Here is an 18,244-nt window from a genome sequence, read left to right on the forward strand (position 1 = left end):
AATAAAAGCTCGAGGAAAGTCTTAAAGAAAGTAGACAATCTTTACATACAATTTCATCACTTTATTACAGTAATTGAGTCCATATTATACACACAGAACAGAGACAGGTTTGTGTTTCTTTCTCTTTCTTTGCCCTTTCAAGCCCTCCATTCCCTGAAGCCTCAGTCCTCCAAGGCTACAATGACACCAGAGTTTACATCTTAAGAAACAACAGAAACCGTGACAGGTAAGGACAGGATGAGCTACAGAACAGTATAAACAAAACATTTGGATTTGGAAACACACACAAACATGCACACAGCTACCTCTCAAGAAAAAGTGTCAAATTTTTTGATCAATAGCAGCAATTCGGAAATCCACACAGCACATAATACACAGATCGGCCTCTTTGAGAACTGCTGGACGTCGTAACATCATTTCTCTTCCAGCTGACTCGTCTAAGGCGGTTCGAGTCGTCACATTCGGAAAACGGCAGTGTCCTGAAGTAAAGGCGGGTTTCTGAATACTGCACATCAGTCATATATTGCTGGCTGGAAAGATACCAGTTCTGTTCTAAAATGAGAAGCCATTTTCCATTCTGAACAGCGCCCTCTACAGGCAAAAGGGAAAATTAGGAAGCTGACTATTCCATGAGGTCTGAACAGTAAAAAATAAAATAAAACAAGGAAGTCTGTATTTTAGGTTTGCCAACGTTTTTGTTAATTGGCAAGTGAGAAATAAAAGAGCCAATTAGATCAAAAGAAAATGGATTGGAAACTTTAGCTCCTGATAACCGGAGCAAACTTCCTAATTTAAAAACCTCATGAACCTCACGTCACACAACTGAAGTTGTAGAAGTCTTAAAGATTGACATTCATCTGGAGCGTCAACTGAAAAAGAAACGAGCAGGACAGAGCTTGTAAGCAAATTTAGCTCCAATCAAATTTGGGAAGTGTCACAAAACTTTAGGCACTTTTTCAAATATTTTCTGTTTTTAAGCCCATAAATGGAAGACATCTTAGAACAGAACTTTTCCAATTCCTCATCCCATGGAGGACAGAACAAAGGGGGAGAGCCGAGTCACACTGAGCTACTTCACAGGTTCCACTGGACCACAGGACAGAGAAAGAAAGAGAAAGATCAACAAACGTGAGGAGTGGCTGTTTTTTTTTCTTTTTCTGTCAGTATCTACACTTTGACTGTGAAAAAAAAAGCTTATTTACAAAATGCAGAAACTAAGACTATTTCATCAACAGGATGCGGGTAGTAAGATATAAACAACTCTGTAATAAAAAGTAAAAAGAAGCAAGAAAAAAACAAAACATATCTGTGATATTTACATGTGCGAAAAGAGACAGAAAGCGGGGAAATAAATGGCTTTTAAAACAGAAGAAAAATCAGCTTTGATGGATTCTTTCGCCTGGCTTTTTCCACAGCTTTTCCCTGCCATAGAAACAGCTCTGAGTGTGATCGCCATCGGCCTGATGGACGAGAACCAAAACAGGCTGGTTGGACTTCTAACGGGAAAAAGGACGGACAACAGTGACCCGTCATTCCGGGAGGTCACAAGTTGGAAATCGGGAGGCAGCTGGCGAGAAAAACGTCTTCAAAACAGAGTAGAGAAAAAAGGCTCTTCACTCTCTTCTCATTGTCTAAGGTGTGGTAAAAGTTAACGGCGTCAAGGGTTGGTACTTAAAGAAAAAGCTCTGAAGTGGGTGAACAGAAAACAGCGGGTGGAGGTGTTGTACCACAGATTCGAATGTTCTAAACTACAAACTTTTGAGAGGATGTTTCTGCGTACCAAAGCCGGTATTGTTGGATGCTCTACTCCTAAAGCACTGTCAGACTGCAGGCTGAAGTTTGTTCACATACACAGGAATACATTCTCTGCACATCAAACTTGGATTACCTCTAAACTGATCCTTGCTTCTTTTATTTTTTTAGCTTTTTATTTTTTTAAATTGAGTGCAGACGGAAAAATGTCCTAAAAACGGCTCGTCAGGTCAGAACAGCGAGTTATATTCTTTTAGCTACCACATCCTCAGTGTACAGAAGCACTTATGATCTGGGGTTCATTTTCTTTTTTCCCCCCAAAATAAGCTGTTTACAAAGCTCTCTAATTTCAACACAAAGAAAAATCAGAAAAAAAACGTATTGTAAAGTAGAAAGAGAATGAAAAAAAAAACAGTTTTGGAATTTAAAAAAATAACAACTCAAATCCGCGGGTGATCTAATTTTTTACATTGGGCACTAAATCTGTCATTAGATTGACTTCATTTAAATGCTTATCTCTTAAAATGAACTATTTTGGACTTCCAACCAGAGTGTCTAACTAAAATGTTCCACAAAATCAGCCTGACTGACCTTTGAAAGCCACCAGCAGCATCTGAGAACACTGATCCCCACAGAGTCAAGTGGAAACGAGCCGGTAGAACAGAAGAGATCCAGATCTGTTCTGTAGAACTTTCTGTTGATTTGTGTCTGTATGGCTAACAGCCTCCTGTGCGGCAATGCTCTGCTAATCTCAGACAGAGAACTTAACAAGTTATTGATTTTTAGGATTTAGCAGAACAACACAGACACACCAACTGTTTGTTTACTAAAGACCCTTTCCTTGAATTCTGTATTTTTGACAGATATCAAAGGGCCACATACAAACAATATTACACTCACATACACACTAGGGACAATTTAGGATCACCAGTGGCCCTATGAAGCATGTGTTTGAACTGTGGGAGGAAGCTGACTAGCCCGGAGAAAACCCGGGCATAAATGGTGGAGAACATGCAAACTCCACACAGAAAAGTCCCAGCTGGGATTTGAACCAGAGCCTTCTGGCTATGAGGTGAGAATAAGAAAGACTACTAAAAAAAGAAAAAAAAATCTACACTTTCATTCTAAAGGAGTAAAATCCACATTAAAATCTCAATTTAAGAAACATGATCTAGTACAGGGAAAGTCAGGGTTTTATTTTTTAGTCTGACAGTGCTGTGGTGCAGAAAACAGTAAACTGGGGGACTTAGCTTTGAGTTCGTCCTGGTTCTGATTATTAAACCTCACGTTAGTTCATGTGGTTTCTCAGTGTCTCAAATGAAAGTATTTTATTCTGAAGGAGGCGTTTGCAGGCTGTACATTAGTCAGGTAGAGCGGTTCACTGATTGGGGTTAAAAACTTGCTTAAAAAAAAAATTTATACAAGGGAAAAACACTCTGGTTCAGGAACCAAAACATGTCACCAAACAATTGTTTCAGTTTTTCTTTCAAAATAAATATAGAAGATGTTGATTTAAAAAAAAAAAAAGTTGGATTTCAGAGGACCAGCCCCCACCATCAAACCTCTTGATTCTGTCCCGCTGTAGTTGAACCCCAACAACCGAACTGTCTATTCAACGGTTTCCTGTACAGATCGTTAAGCACACGGCAGGGAGAAAATCTGTGGGGGGAAGAGTGTGTGAGAAGAGGAAGCTTTCAGATGGGAAGACGCCTCAGATGCTGTTCAGAGATCCCGGGACTGAACTGAGCTGAGATGAGTCTGAACCGGTACCATCTAAAAGACAGAGAAAAATGCTGCACGTTGACATTTTTTCTTTCACAGATAGGAATAATCTAGATCAGGGGTCTGTGACCCGAGGCTCCAGACCCACAAGCATTTATATGTTAACAGGTCAGACAATTGAGAAAAAATGTGTTTACTTAAACTAGGTGGTTTAGTATTATTATTATTTTTTTTTTCTAACTTTTCCTGTCCAACAGCTAGGCAGGCAGATGAGAGCTGAGGGCCTCTTGTGTTGGACATATTTTACTTTAACAAGAGGGGTTATTAATCTTCAGACAAACCAAAGGTATGTCTGAATAAACCCCTTTTGTAATTGAGGCCAAACTTTATTGATTTCAACCATGTTTGAAAATCTTTGGTGTTGGACCGGACGGAAAAGAAAAGAAGGGAAGAAGAAAGAGGGATGTTAGAGGGGGGGGTTAGGAGGGTGATAATAGGAGGGGAGGGGGGATAAGACAATGACGCAGCATAAAGCAACAAGTTTACTGATTGTTTATCATTACGGTAAGGTTCAAATGTAGTACAAAAAGGGCGGGGCCTGTTCTCACACACACTCAAATGTTATCAACACACCTGCTAGCTGCAAAAATGTCCACATGTCAACATGTACACAAAACAGATAGTGTTCACACACGCATACCTATGCCTTCAAACCAACTAGTGTGAAATATTTCATTCTAACACGCAAACTATTAGTGCAAAGGTGAGCTAACACCTGTGCTCAGGTGAGTGTTTATGTTCTTCTAAAATGGATGGTGGAATGTGAAAAGAAGGAAGGAGAGTGCCCAGCCACCCCCACACCCAGACCCCCACCGCAGAAGGTGGTTTAGTATTAGAATAAGCTTCAAGCACATACAGATCTACTTCAAAAATTACATTCTACACCAATGTTGTCACATTTAGATTCAATAGGAAAAGAAGAAGTTTGACAAATGTAGCCAAAATCTTGTCAGATCTCATGTAAAAAAACATAAAAGCATTTTTTTAAAAGTTAGAGTATGACATAAACTATGAGCTGAATCAGGAAAAGTCTCCCACCGTGGACGGAAGCAACTGTGTGTGAGCGGGCGTGAGGAGGGATGAGGATGGAGTTCAGCTGTGGCTGGATCGACAGCTCTGCAGACAACAACCAAAATAAATAAGTAAATAAACCCCTGAGGAGCAATTCAACACAACAGGAACATTTAATTCTACCAATCAGTGAACCACTCAGTTACAGCCTGATCTAAAGAGAACTGGGTCTGTAGACGGTTTAAATTCACTGCAGCTAAACTATCAAAACAGGCTTTTTAATTATTGCTAAATTTCAAAATGATGCATCTGAAAAACAGGAGAACGTGTGATGAATTCAGTTGGGTGTGTGCTTGTACCAGTGGTACTGAAGTTGAAGAGCATTGGTAGATCTCGTCCGCTTGGCAGTCGTGTGTTTGGCTGGCGCAGCTCGTCGAAGAAGGCGTGTGCGCAGGCCTCCAGCGGGGAGAGGCGAGAGGCCGGCGTGTACTCCAGCAGCCGGGAGCAAAGAGCGATGGCCTCTGGAGGCGTGCGGGGTTTAAAAACCTGCGTACGTAAGAAAGCACCAGATGACAGGTACAGCCACTTTCATGAAAATGCTCAAAACCACAGTTTGTGGAGAACAGAGCTAGTGGGGTTCATGGTCTCTGTCTCGGTCTTTAAGAGAGATGGAGTCATTTTACTTTAAATGAGCACAATGGAAGGAAGGCTGCATATTTATCAGAGATGTCAGATAACAGGGAGGTTGGTGGGAAGAGTATCAGACATCCTGTTCAGCAACATTCTAGCAAATGACAGTGTGTTCTTGGCTTTCTTTTTCCTCATTTGAACACAATGTTTACATCCACACCAATGCACCAACTGAGTCTGACATCTCCCTGATTTGATTTGGAATATTTCAGGGTGAAAACACCTCAAATAATGCACTAGATGGTTTTAGGGCTCTTTCCAAGAGTTTTCCAAATGTTGAAAGTTTTAATAGGTTTTAACAAAAATCTTGAGACTAAAAAAATGAAATTTCCCTAAAATATTAGGAAATATCATGAAAATGGCTGACATTTCTGCTGAGAGAAGATTTTATTAATTTACTGAATTCTTTTTGCAACAACTGTGACAAAAGTCAAGAGCTGAATCATCAACCACTGCCAATGTCCAGAGAAAACCTGCAACTCATGTAAATATGTTCAGATTGTCCAGAATATGCTCTCTATTTGGAATAAGGCCTGTAGAAAAAAACGTGCAGTCTTTGTGTTCATACGAGCAGCAGCTGCATGTTGCTATGCAACCAACATTACACCCCTGCAAAGTTGCTTCGAAAAAAATTAAAAAAAAAGAAATTTACATTTTAGGAATGTTAAAATTGAACTTTTTTTATTTATTTTTTTACAGAAAAGTGCGATTTATCTTAAGAAACCTAGTCTTTTCTTACCTTGGTCCATGGATGCGCTTTAATTTGTGGGAACTTGAATTCGGTGTAGTTCGGATTCATCTCCCGAATCTGTTCCCTCGTTGGTGTACCTAAAACCTAAACGTGAGGAACCAGGAGGTGTGTAATGTAACCTTCGTTTCACAAAAGTAAAAACAAAACAAAACAAGGATGACTTAGGTTCCATAAACTGCCATGAGATGTATAACAAAAATCCTCACCTTGATGATTTCCACAAGTTGGTCGACACCACTGTCGCCAGGGAATATGGGCTGTCCGAGCAGAAGCTCTGCTAATACACAACCAGCTGACCAGATGTCAATATTTGCTGTGTAATCTGTGGCACCAAAGATCAGCTCAGGAGCGCGATAATATCGCGAGCAGATGTAAGACACGTTGGGTTCGCCACGGACCAGCTGTTTGGCGCTGAAGGAAACAAAAAAACAAGGAAAAGCTGCAGCAACAAACTTCTGAAACCTCAAACAGATATTCTGAAGAGGACTCCTGGTGTTCATAATGTATGGTACTGGGCTCAAACCAGCAAAGTGCTGAAGTTGAGTTCCAGCTTATGTAGGTATTGTTCACGGAGCTCACCTGCCAAAGTCGCACAGTTTCAGAATGGCAGTTTCTGGGTCAACAAGCAGATTTTGGGGCTTGATGTCTCGGTGGCACACTCCTTGGGAATGAATGTAAGCCAGACTGCGAAACAGCTGGTACATGTACACCTGAGAAAAATCACAGCAGGTCAACAAAAGCTGGTTATTGTGCTTTTTTTTTGATTAGTGGGAGGAATTTAACCCTCACACACAAAGAACTTGAACAGAGGAACTTTACCTTCACATATATGATGGGAATGATGCTCTTAGCTTTGTTAAAATGTCTGGCAACCCTGTAGACCGTCTCTGGGACAAAGTCCAGCACCAAGTTGAGGTAAACCTCATCTTTCTGTATGTAAAACAAAAAATATGGTTCTACAATCTAAACAATTTAATTTACACTTAAAAAACACAAATTCATGTTTGCAATCTTCATAATTCAAGAATATTGAACACCTTTCAAACAAACTGTATTTCTTTCAATATTATCTCACGTCAACATTTCTTTTGTCTTGAGCTGTTTTAAGGTGGAATGAGTGTTTTATTTGGTTGCACTCCTAAACTTACCTTCTCACCACTGGAGTAAAAGAAATAACGTAGTCGGACAATGTTGCAGTGGTCGAGTTTTCGCATTATTTGTAGTTCACGGTTCTGTAATGAAAAAAGTTGATTTAGAAAGCAAATGAGCTAAACATTAAAAAACATTTTAAATCCCTCTTTTGTAAATAAAGCACATTTCTATTTATTTCTTTTACAAACATAAGTCACAGTCTTTATGAATCATATGACATATCTTCTGGAGGATTCCCTCACATCAGATGTATTTTCAGCATTTTGTGGTGCAAAAAGAGCAAAACCAGACAGCTTCAGCAGAACTCTAAGCATGGGTATTTCCCAGCTTCAGGCTGTTTTTTGTGAGCAGCATTGTTTGCAGTTTTCTGTAATCAAAGCCCCAAAGTGATAACTGGTAAGACGGCATTTTTCAAGCACAACAGAAATGGTAAGTCAAAGATGCTTAAGCAAATGATGGTATTGGTTATATTAACTCCTTGCTATCTTAAGAAATGCCAAAAAGACATTTGCACAAGGTAGACACATTACAAAACCATGAAACATTCATGAATAACTGCAGAAGCTGATAAAAGAGGAGACCCTTCCTTTTATTTCTAAAGAAAACAGACAGTAATGTACCACTTTGACCCAAAATGCACCAGAATTCATCTACAAGAGCTCAGGAGGAAAACCCTTTCTAACCCTTAAACACAGGAAGCCCCCTCCACCTTTCAGTTTCATATTTTAGACTTTTTGCTGGTAACAAACAGATTAATTAAAGGTTGAAATGTAACATCATATTTTATCAACTTATTTAAAGTTGGTGGGAAAAGGTGCAGACAATTAAATTCTTAAATGTATTTTCTATTAAATAGAAAAATTATCATTTCACTTTTTTTTTGCATTTAAGAAAGTTAATTTTAAAAATCGCGATTAAGAAAAATTCTCTCCAACTCTACCTTAAACCTTTTATCTTGCAAAACTTTCTTAATGGCCACCATTTCTTGAGTATCGATGAGCCGAGCTTGGTACACAACACCGAATGATCCATTGCCTATAACCTGCATGTTTTTTTGTTAGAAGAAAACCAAAAACAAGATAGAAAATTGAGGAAAACAATTCTGGGAGCAATAATCATAAACTGGAACAGTTATAAAATCTTTAAAAGCAACAAAAAGCTGCCAAAGAGTGGGAGCTTTCAAAGAGTGTGATAAAAGAATTAAAACACATAAAAAGAAACAATATTTCCACATTAAAGAGTGAATTACAGGAGGAATAATGTTAGATCAAGGGGAGCTGAGAATGAATCATTCGCGTGAAAAACCCTTGGTCTATATTTTTCTGAAAAATGTTTTGGTCAAAACTGGTAGCTTCATTTCACAGCAAAGTGATGAACTTAGTATGTTTCTTCATAAAAATTTAAAATAGAAAACTCAGTTAAAGCTGTTAGACAGTTTAAATACTTTGCCATTTGAAAGTTTGCACAAATTGCTTAATTTAATGAAAAGGACATGTTTCACCTAAAAAGCCCAGTCGATTGAAGAGAATTCCAACAACGCCAGCAACCAAAGAAAGAAGAGAAGCACCTGGACTCGTGGTGTAAATGTAACAAAGTCCTGTGCTTTCAAATAAAGGTACAAACTAAGGCAGGGATTTCCTTTTGTAGCCCACCTTGACGTCTGTGTAGGAGACTTCTTGAGGGCGGTCCGGTCCTTGACCTGGTGTGGCCACAACTGTGGTCACCTTCCCACTGTCTCCTAGGAAACAAGAAGGAACAGGTTTAACTTGAGGTCTCTACACCTTAAGAATACCTGGAAAAGTGGAGCTAGGAGAAGAAAAAGGCCGTCAGTCCTCATTGCAGCTTCAAATCTTCAAATGTTGCTAGTGTTCAATATGTTGATATCATCATACACATATTACCCATAACTAATATCTGATGTCCAACATTTGATATTTACATTTTGTTTTCCTAAATTACAGTTAAATCTCTCATGTATTTATTTAACGTTGAGTTTGAAGTACTTAATTCTATTTAACTATTGACCAATGCTCACTTGTCTGAGATGCTTGGTTTCAAGTTCATCAAGTGTCAGACTTTGAGGAAATCCTCAGACTTGAATAAAGGGCTTCATCAGTAAGACGACTCCTGTGTGATTTATCATTGTCAAAGAAGCAGGGACTCCTGCTCTCAGGTTTTTGAACACATTGGCAGAGCATTGTGGGATTTGTAGTGTATTAGCACCACACATAGGCAAGCTCTAATAGTAATCAGATAATATAATGTAGGCCAAAGATGATAATATCAAAGGCCGAGTCTTTGAGTTGAGAGAACAAAAAAATTTTGATGATACATTTTCAACCTTTCTGATGTTTATATTCTGAATTTTTTAAATATGATAAAGAACATCTACTTATATAGCCCAATTCCACCTTCTTCGATCCCTAAAGGAATTTAGAAAAATAAAATAATAATAATCACATTTCCCTGTTAACACACATTTACTAACAACTCCAAAGCAGCTACACACTGCCAGGCCATCCAGAGCAATGTGGAGCTTTGATCAGGAGCCTTCAACACACCTGGATCGGTAGAGCAGGAACCTAACCAAAGATCCTGCAATCAGAGGTTGACCAATTTGGCAAAACTTCACAGCCATCCAAACCAACTAAAATAAAAAATAATTACTAGTTAGAAACTTAGCAAAAGATAGTAGAAAGAATTCTAACTTGTCAAAAATGCAATAGTATATGATTAAAATCAAGGAAGCATAAACAAACTGATAACTTAACAATAAAAGAAAGGATGGGCACTACAAAAATACAAAAACAACTAAGACCATTTAACCCTGCATTTGGTCTTAAAAAGATTATAGTTTATGGCTAAAAGTATTCACTTTACAACATGCATGGTTTAAGCCTAATAGAAAGATTTAGATCAGGGATGCTCATTGTGTCGATCGTGATTGACCGGTCGATCTTCAAGGACATGAGGGTAGATCGGAGGCCAGCAAAGATAAATAACTAAAAAAAATTAAAATATATTTCTTAAAAAACCGTCAACGAATCAAAATCCTCAGAGACGTACGTCACTTGATTGACATGCAGAACAGCCAATCAAACATCCTCTGATACATACGTCACTGCACATGCGTGTTTAAATACATTGAGTGCAAATTCTGTCTGTCAACAGAAAGTCGCTACTTGCCCCACGGCACGTCAAGAGCAGAAGACCACTCTGGCACTCTGGAATGTTTATTGAGACCCGGATCCCCCCTGGGTCCCTCCACATGGAACTGCTGCCCACTAAGGCAGCAGTGTTTTCCTATAGCACGCGCTTCTCGAGAGCTGCCCATGGAGCTAGCATCACTTCAGAAATGCCATGCTCCTCCCATTGCACGGTTTAGAGCAGAGCATGAAATATGATAGTCGCTGCTTTCTGTTTTTGTAATAAAACGACACATCTGTTAATACGAAAGTGTCTCCTCACAAAGATTTGTGTACTTTTACCGTGTAGTTTTTGAATTATTAGTACATAAACAATTTTATGTACTAATAGTTCATAATACTGTGTTTATTTATAATACTGTGTGGGCACAGTATTAAATCCTTTAGATAACTGATATCACACAATCTATACAAATTCCTTCCAGATTCCAAACTGATGGGTGACAACTCTGAAAAGTGAAGCTCTCAATAGAATTTTCAGGACTTGTATTTAAAAGATCGGCTGAAATATCACTCACTTTTTAAAACAAACCTTTCAGCAGCTGATATTGTGTTCACACCATGGTGAAATTTCTACCAAACCAGACTGTTCTACAAATATAAATCAAAAACTAAATATGTTGGGGGTCGGGGCCTCCGGCGCTGGATGGGCTTCCCGTCTACACCTGGGGCTGGGATCGGCCCTTCCCTGGCTCTGGGGCGGGACGGGACAACCCTCTTGGGGCCCCCGGTCGCTCTGGGTGTCATCCGCTTCGGCTGCGGGGTCTGGGGGTGGGGTGGGGGTCTTGTCGGCCCTGTCCTGTGGGGGGGCATTCTGGGGGAGGGGGGGGGGGGCATTATTGGTACGGGGCAGGGGGGGTTGACGGGGTCGGGGTCTCCGCTGAGGCCATCGGCGGTTTCCCCGGCCGGTTGGCTGCCTCGGTCCCGTCGAGGCCTGACCAGAGCTCTTCTAGGGCCGGCGTTTGGGGGTGGGGGCCTGGGCTTGCTCCGGGGGGGGGGGGGGGGGGGGGGGGGGGGGGGGGGGGGGGCGCTTTCTGGCTCCCCTCTCTCTGTGTGGGGGTGGTGGTGCTGGGCCTGGGGTGTCTGCGCCTCCGGGGGTGGGGCCCCGGGGCTGGGTGGGCCTGGCCCCCTTGCTGGGGGGGGGGGGGGGGGGGGACGGCTGTTTGACCACCGGGGGACAGTCAATCATCTGTCCCCAACTTACCCCCTTCCTCATATAACCTCATAATAGGGTGAGGGGTGGGGGGCTTAGCCTGCGATGAGCCTTGGGGGGGGGTTTACTAGGCAGTGGCCCCCCTCCTGTGGTTGCCGTATGGAGTGGGCCCCCCCTCTTTCGGTTTTATTTGCACCTTAGACATGTAGGGCCCTTGGTAGGGGGGGTGCTTGGACATCACTGCCAGCAAGCAGCGGATGTCCTCCTAGCACCCTACCCGCCAATTTTAACCGCACCTTAGACATTTAGGGCCCCTTGGTGGGGAGGGTGAGGGGACGTCACTGTGAGTAATCAGGAGATAACCCCTTAGTGCCCTACCCGCCAATTTTAACCGCACCCCCCTTAGTACACACACCCCTCCCCCCTCAATATATACATCCCAACATAAACACACACACATGCACACACACACTCTCTCAAACACACATACACGCACACACATTTTGCAAGGAAGGTGGGACCTAGGACCATCTGTCCCCTGCCTCTTCCCTGGTGGGGGGTACGGGCCCCTTTGCAACGGCGGCTGTGTCCCCGGGGTACCGGCTTCCTGGGCCCGGCGGTGCTCTCTCCGCGCGGTGGGGGGGTTCACATTACATCTGAGCCGGGGGTGTTCGTGTCCCTGGGGGGTGGGTTCTGGTCTTTGCTCCTGAGTGCTGGGCCCCGCCAAATTTCCAACTGTGGCCGAGCCTGGTCGGGCCATATTTACAACACCCCTTGTGGGCCCTCTTTTTTCCCCGGGTTCCCCCCTCCTGGGCGGGGGCGGCGGGCCCCTGCCTCGCTCCTCCCTGGACCAACCGTGGGCCGGGCGGATGGCTGCCTGGAGTGCGGAGTGGGTCTCCCTTGGGGGGTCCTGGCTCGTACCTGGGGTTGGGGCGGGGGGATGCCCGGAACTCCTGGGTGGTGGTGGGGTGCTCGTCTGGGGCTGTGGGCGTCCTTCTCCGGTGGGGCCCTGCGTTGGGTTCTCCCGGCGCGGCGGGGGGGCTGCTCTCCTGGTTGGGCTGGGGCGGCGCCCTCTTTCCCTCCATGCCTCCCTGCTCTCTGGCTCTGGGGGCCTTGCGGCGGCCCTGCTGGCCCTGGCCTGGGTGGCGGGCTTGGTCGCCCGGGCGGCGGTTGTTCCCTGCCGGTTCCCGTGTGGCGTTGGGGGGATTCCGGCTGCCGCTGCTGGTGCGGTGGGGGTCTCGGGGTGGGGATGGCTGGGCACTCTCCCTCCTTCTTTTCACGTTCCACCATCCATTTTAGAAGAACATAAACACTCACCTGAGCACAGGTGTTAGCTCAACAGACTGAATGACTGAAATATTTCACACTAGTTGGTTTTAAGGCATAAGTATGCGTGTGAACACTATCTGTTTTGTGTACATGTCGACAGGTGGACATTTTTGCAACTAACAGGTGTGTTTATAACATTTGAGTGTGTGTGGGGACAGGCTCCGCCCTTTTTTTTTGTTTTTGTTTTTTACATTTAAACCTTACCATAATGATTAACAACCAGTAAACTTGTTGCTTTATGCTGCTTCATGGGCTTATCCCCCTTCCCCTCCTATTATCACCCCCTACCCCCCCTCTCTCTAACGTCCCTCTCTCTTCTTCCCCTCTTTTCTTTTCCGTCCGGTCCAACACCAAAGATTTTCAGACATGTTTGAAATTAATAAAGTTTGGCCTCAATTACAAAAGGGGTTTATTCAGACATACCTTTGGTTTGTCTGAAGATTAATAACCCCTCTTGTTAAAGTAAAATATGTCCAACCCAAGAGGCCCTCAGCTCTCATCTGACTGCCCAGCTGTTGGACAGGACAAGTTAAAAAAGGAAAAAAAAAACAAAAAACAAAAAAAAAACTAAATATGTTTCTGATTCTCATCTTACGATGTGCAAGGCTTTTTTACTTTTAGGATATAGCTTTTCTTGCCTAGATAATGGAGCAGAGCAACCCTTTGCTATGTAGCTGTAATCATGTTGCATCATCATCACCACGACTGTGTCCACATACTTAATACTTTGTTTACCAAACAAGACAATGCACTTCTTGATGAAACCCTCTTGCAGACTGAAGTCTGTGCACTAGTCTTCTTGTATGAGCAGCCTGACATGCAGTAAACTTTCACCACACAGACGTGCTGGTTATCCATTAGTCAGCCTGGTGGTATCCATTACAAATGAAACTGAGGCTTGCAGAGTGACCGGGTCACTGGGTTCATCCTCAGTCTAAACAGTGATGAATATTAACATAAGTAAAAACCAGGACACTCGTATGTATATATTGTTCCATCTGAGGTATAAGATTATTCTGACATAGTTTTTATGGGATACACATATTTAGTACTGCACGATATAAGAAAAACTCACAATTTCCAATATGAGTGATCAATATTGTGATGACGATATAACTTGCGATATATGAACAAATAGCAGAACAACTAACAACATCATTTCCATTTCACTGCAACAGTTTAATTTTTTTTTAAAAAGAGTCGACATAAGTTAAATTATACTCCAAATGACCCTCATCTATATAGGAGGCAAACATCTAACAAATAAGGGATTAGTCAACAACGTGAAGGGGTCCATCCGATTGGTCAAATGCATAAAGGGATTTATTTGATTCATTTAATAATTCAAGCTGCCTAAGATTGCTTTGGCACATTTAAGGTAATCATTCATCACAATTTTCCCTGTCTTCTGCGATAAGCATTTGCAGAGCTTTACACTGCGATGACGATAAATTTGTGCTTTACTGTGCAGGCGTACACATACAATATATATATATATATATATATTTATATATTTATATATATATATATATATATATATATATATATATATATATATATATATATATATATATATATATATTTATATATATATATATATATATATATATATATATATATATATATATATATATATATATATATATATATATTTATATATTTATATATATATATAAGGGCTGCACGATATGAGGGAAACTCGCGATATGCGATATTGGTGATTAATATTGCGATAACGATATAATTTGCGGTATATAAACATATATCAAACCAACCAAAAACATCATTTCCATTTCAATGCAACAGTTTAAAAATTATACTCCAAATGACCGTTGTCGACGTAGGAGGCAAACATTAAACATAAAAGGGCTCATCTGATTGATCAACAATGTAAACGGGTCCTTCCGATTGGTTAAATGCATAAAGGGATTTATTTCATTTATTCAATATTTCAAGCTGCCATGAGTTTGTTTTAGCACATTTAACCCTTGTGCTATCCTATGACCCCACCCTTGCATTCACGTGTTCTTCCTACCATGACAAAGGTGGATAAAGGTGGAGAGGATTTCATGTAATCCATGGACACCAGTGAAGATCACAAATCATTGAAGAAAAAAGGTTCAGAGCACTCTCTAGTGGGTCTAGATGACCCAACTCCCAATGTTAAAGTGCCTAGGATAGCACAAGGGTCAAGGTAACCATTTATTGCGATTTTCGCCATCTTTTGCGGTATGCATATTGCACAGCTTGATGTTGCGGTAACGATAAATTTGCGGTATATTGTGCAGGCCTAATAAATATATATATATATATATATATATATATGCACACACACACACACACACACACACACACACACACACATACAAAATTGAAATAGGGAGCAAGTCAATTTATCCTTGTGAAGAGCTGCCAGGGCTCCGAAACTATGGCTGTGTCATGGCTCTGTGCTTTCACATCAGCATTGGATTGTCTCACACTGCTTCCTGTCGTTCTCTTGACATTCACAATTGGAATTGCATGTCTGCAGAGGGAGCAATCCTAAAATGGATTTCATTCTTCCGCTGAATCAAATACCAACTATATTTTCATTCAAGCGAATGGCAGTGATTTATCAGCCATGCTTAACACAAAGTGTATGTCACAAACATAAGCTGAAAGCATCTATAATAAGATGTGCTGAGTCTCCCTCAGTGGAGGGAGGGAGTGGAAACCACTGGAATAGTTATTACCTGCACATATTTATTAGAAACATTCTAATTACCCTAATAAAAATCAATGAGAGAGTAGGGATTGATAAAGTTATATTAATAAAGAGAAACTGTTGTACGTAGATCTTCCACTGACAGGCAACTAATAAACAGGATCAGCCATGTTCTGTAATTATCAAGAAACACTAAAAGAAGGTTTAGGAGGCTTATTTTATTGATGCCCACTTATGCATTGGACCCTTGATAAAGAGGATTATAAAAAATAGATGATTTGAGGTTGACTTCTGTCACCTTTGAACTGAGGAAAGTTAATACATTTTTTAAAAAGGTCACCTGTATGCATTTGTTTACAGTTATGAGAGCAGGGCAGATCCTCTTTTCATCATGACATTTTATAACCAGGATATAAACTATAAAAAAGACGAATATTTTGAAGAAAGAAAGAGTTTTTATAAAAACACTAAAACTTTGAACATGTAACTTCCACAAATATATAATTTTATTCTTTTAGGACTTCAGAAATAAAATGCTTTTCAATTCTTTTAATAAACGGTCTTTCAGCGCCTCTTTTCAGATGAATTTGCTTAAGCACACTAAAAGTGTTAACACAGGTAAAAATTTTAATGAGAAGTCAGCAGGAAAATAAACCTATGTGTTCTGTGGTACATAATAAGACACAACCAAAATTCAGTTTCTGTTTAACGGAGAAGGTAGAAATTATTTGTAATTTTTGGATTCCATAGTTGGATTCATTTGTCAAGCATTTCCCATTCAGTTTGAGTGTGAACAAAGGGTGTGATGATTTCATTTCATCCAGGAACAAATGCTGGAGCCATTCCACAGACAGTGAGACAGCAGCTATGGTAATTACACAGCAACACAGGATCATTTTTCTGTATATAGACACAAGTTTGGATGTTATGTTTAGAAATGTACAACGCAAAAGTCAGCACCCACTTCTTTATAACATCTATTATACACAGGGCAAAAGATTTAAAAGTGAAAAAAAAACAGAAGCTCTGCTATTACCTGAAGACATGCTTAGTCATTTTTTAATGAACGTGATCATTTCTAGCTTTTAAGAGCATGAGATGAAACACAGTTAATGAAAACCTTTTTTCTAACGACAAAGCAAATCTATTTTAAGTTACATTTAAAGTGCTAATATTTATATATATATATATTTCAGATTGGTATAAATCTTGCCCATTTAAGATGCTTTCCGGTCCTCAAAGCAGACAGCAGATCAAAAAAGCATTTTCAACACTTACAAAGACACGGAGAACTGCGGAGACCATCAATAAATACATTGATTTGAACTTAAAATTACCTCTTGATCAGTTTTTGTTATCACGGGTGCGTGGTAGAATCCATCTACAGACATGCAGGACTTTGCTTTAACACCTGTCACTGTAGCGATAAAGAAGGGCACTGCACTTGCATCCCAGACAAGAGGAGACCAACTCTGTGTGGCATTACAGCAGACAGTCCAGCTCCAGTGCTCCATCAATGGCAGCCTGCAAGCGTCGGCCACCTGCTGCCAAGCTACTGCCCCACAAGTGACCTTGATGATTATGCATCGTTCAGCTCAGACCCCATTCCGGAAAAAAAACAGTCTAATAGCCGATGCCGCTCTCTCAACTACGCGAAGAAGCTCCAAGTTAAGGTAATCGAGTCTGGCTCCGCCACAAAAACAAGTAAATACCTGATCAAAACTGACCAAATGAAATAAAACCATATACTAAAGTTGGGATCAAACTTTGCCGTTTAAGATAAATACAAAAGAATTTTGGCACTAAAATTGGTTGCCGACCAAAAAAAATGTCCAGACAAGATCATTTCTTCTATCGGCCGGACAGTGAACTCGTACAAAACAAGTGGCTAATGTTAGCATGCTAGTTAGCATACTTGCTAATTCTTTGCAATCAACCCGGGAGAAATAACTACTTTATACAGGGTCGAAAAAGCAATAGCATTGGTAATTTTGACGGTAAACTCAAACATAAAAACTAACAGTGTTGAAATACTGAAACATACAACCAGAGACGATAAACTACTTACTGGCAAGCTTAAGGTTCGAGCATCCTGACGAGCTGCTGCCGGAGGCCTGCGGGACCCCGGACTTTCCTGTGCTGCTCCCCACGGCAGCGGCTGATCCAGTGGATGCTGCGACGGCTCCTGATACACCTGGCGGCTCAGCAAACGAGCTGGTCCTGGGCCGCCCGCTGCCGCTCATATCTCTGAGCAGAGGTCAGAGTTATTTTTCACTGCTTTCAGCTGAGCGGCAATTTATTCTGAGTAACCTAAAGCGAATAACCGTGAAGAGAAACGCCGAAAAAACACCGCTCCCGTTGCCGCCGGCTGTCTGGTTAGAAAGCTGTTGCTAGACACCTAGAAACAGACTGACCGCAATGCCACCTGGGAAATAGAGTTTGAGTCAGTTGGTTTTTAGGTTAGACGCTGTGATTTTCACAAGTGAAACAACTACAATTTCAAAATGATGTGATAGCAGACCAAAGGCAAAGAAAGTCCAGCTCATTTTTACATTGTAGATCTACAAATAGCTGGAGGACAACACAGCTTTTTCTTTTGAGCCAAAAGGAGCTCCAACAAGTTCCAAACAATATTTTGAAGTTGTCTTGATACATTTTGTTGACAAAATATTACACTAAATTGAAGGCACATACATACATTTTCTTAAACCAAT

General features: G+C 41.1%; 1 protein-coding gene across 1 annotated transcript; it reads right to left on the reverse strand.

Annotated features, from left to right (window-relative positions):
* Nucleotides 1–40: 40 nt before the first annotated feature.
* gsk3aa (glycogen synthase kinase 3 alpha a) lies at nucleotides 41–17,974 on the reverse strand. Its single transcript, XM_078954843.1, has 12 exons — nucleotides 17,855–17,974; nucleotides 17,599–17,777; nucleotides 8,791–8,876; nucleotides 8,079–8,180; nucleotides 7,135–7,218; nucleotides 6,806–6,916; nucleotides 6,566–6,696; nucleotides 6,193–6,397; nucleotides 5,975–6,070; nucleotides 4,905–5,091; nucleotides 4,573–4,650; nucleotides 41–3,525 (listed from the first exon to the last, which is right to left on the reverse strand). Exons 2-12 carry the CDS (start codon nucleotides 17,771–17,773, stop codon nucleotides 3,464–3,466), a joined length of 1,317 nt encoding a protein of 438 aa, XP_078810969.1. The 5' UTR covers nucleotides 17,774–17,777; nucleotides 17,855–17,974; the 3' UTR covers nucleotides 41–3,463.
* Nucleotides 17,975–18,244: the final 270 nt, after the last annotated feature.

This window comes from Oryzias latipes, chromosome 11 (genome assembly GCF_053564925.1).
Source record: "Oryzias latipes strain Hd-rR chromosome 11, Olatipes_Hd-rR_3.1".
NCBI classification, from domain to species: Eukaryota; Metazoa; Chordata; class Actinopteri; order Beloniformes; family Adrianichthyidae; genus Oryzias; species Oryzias latipes.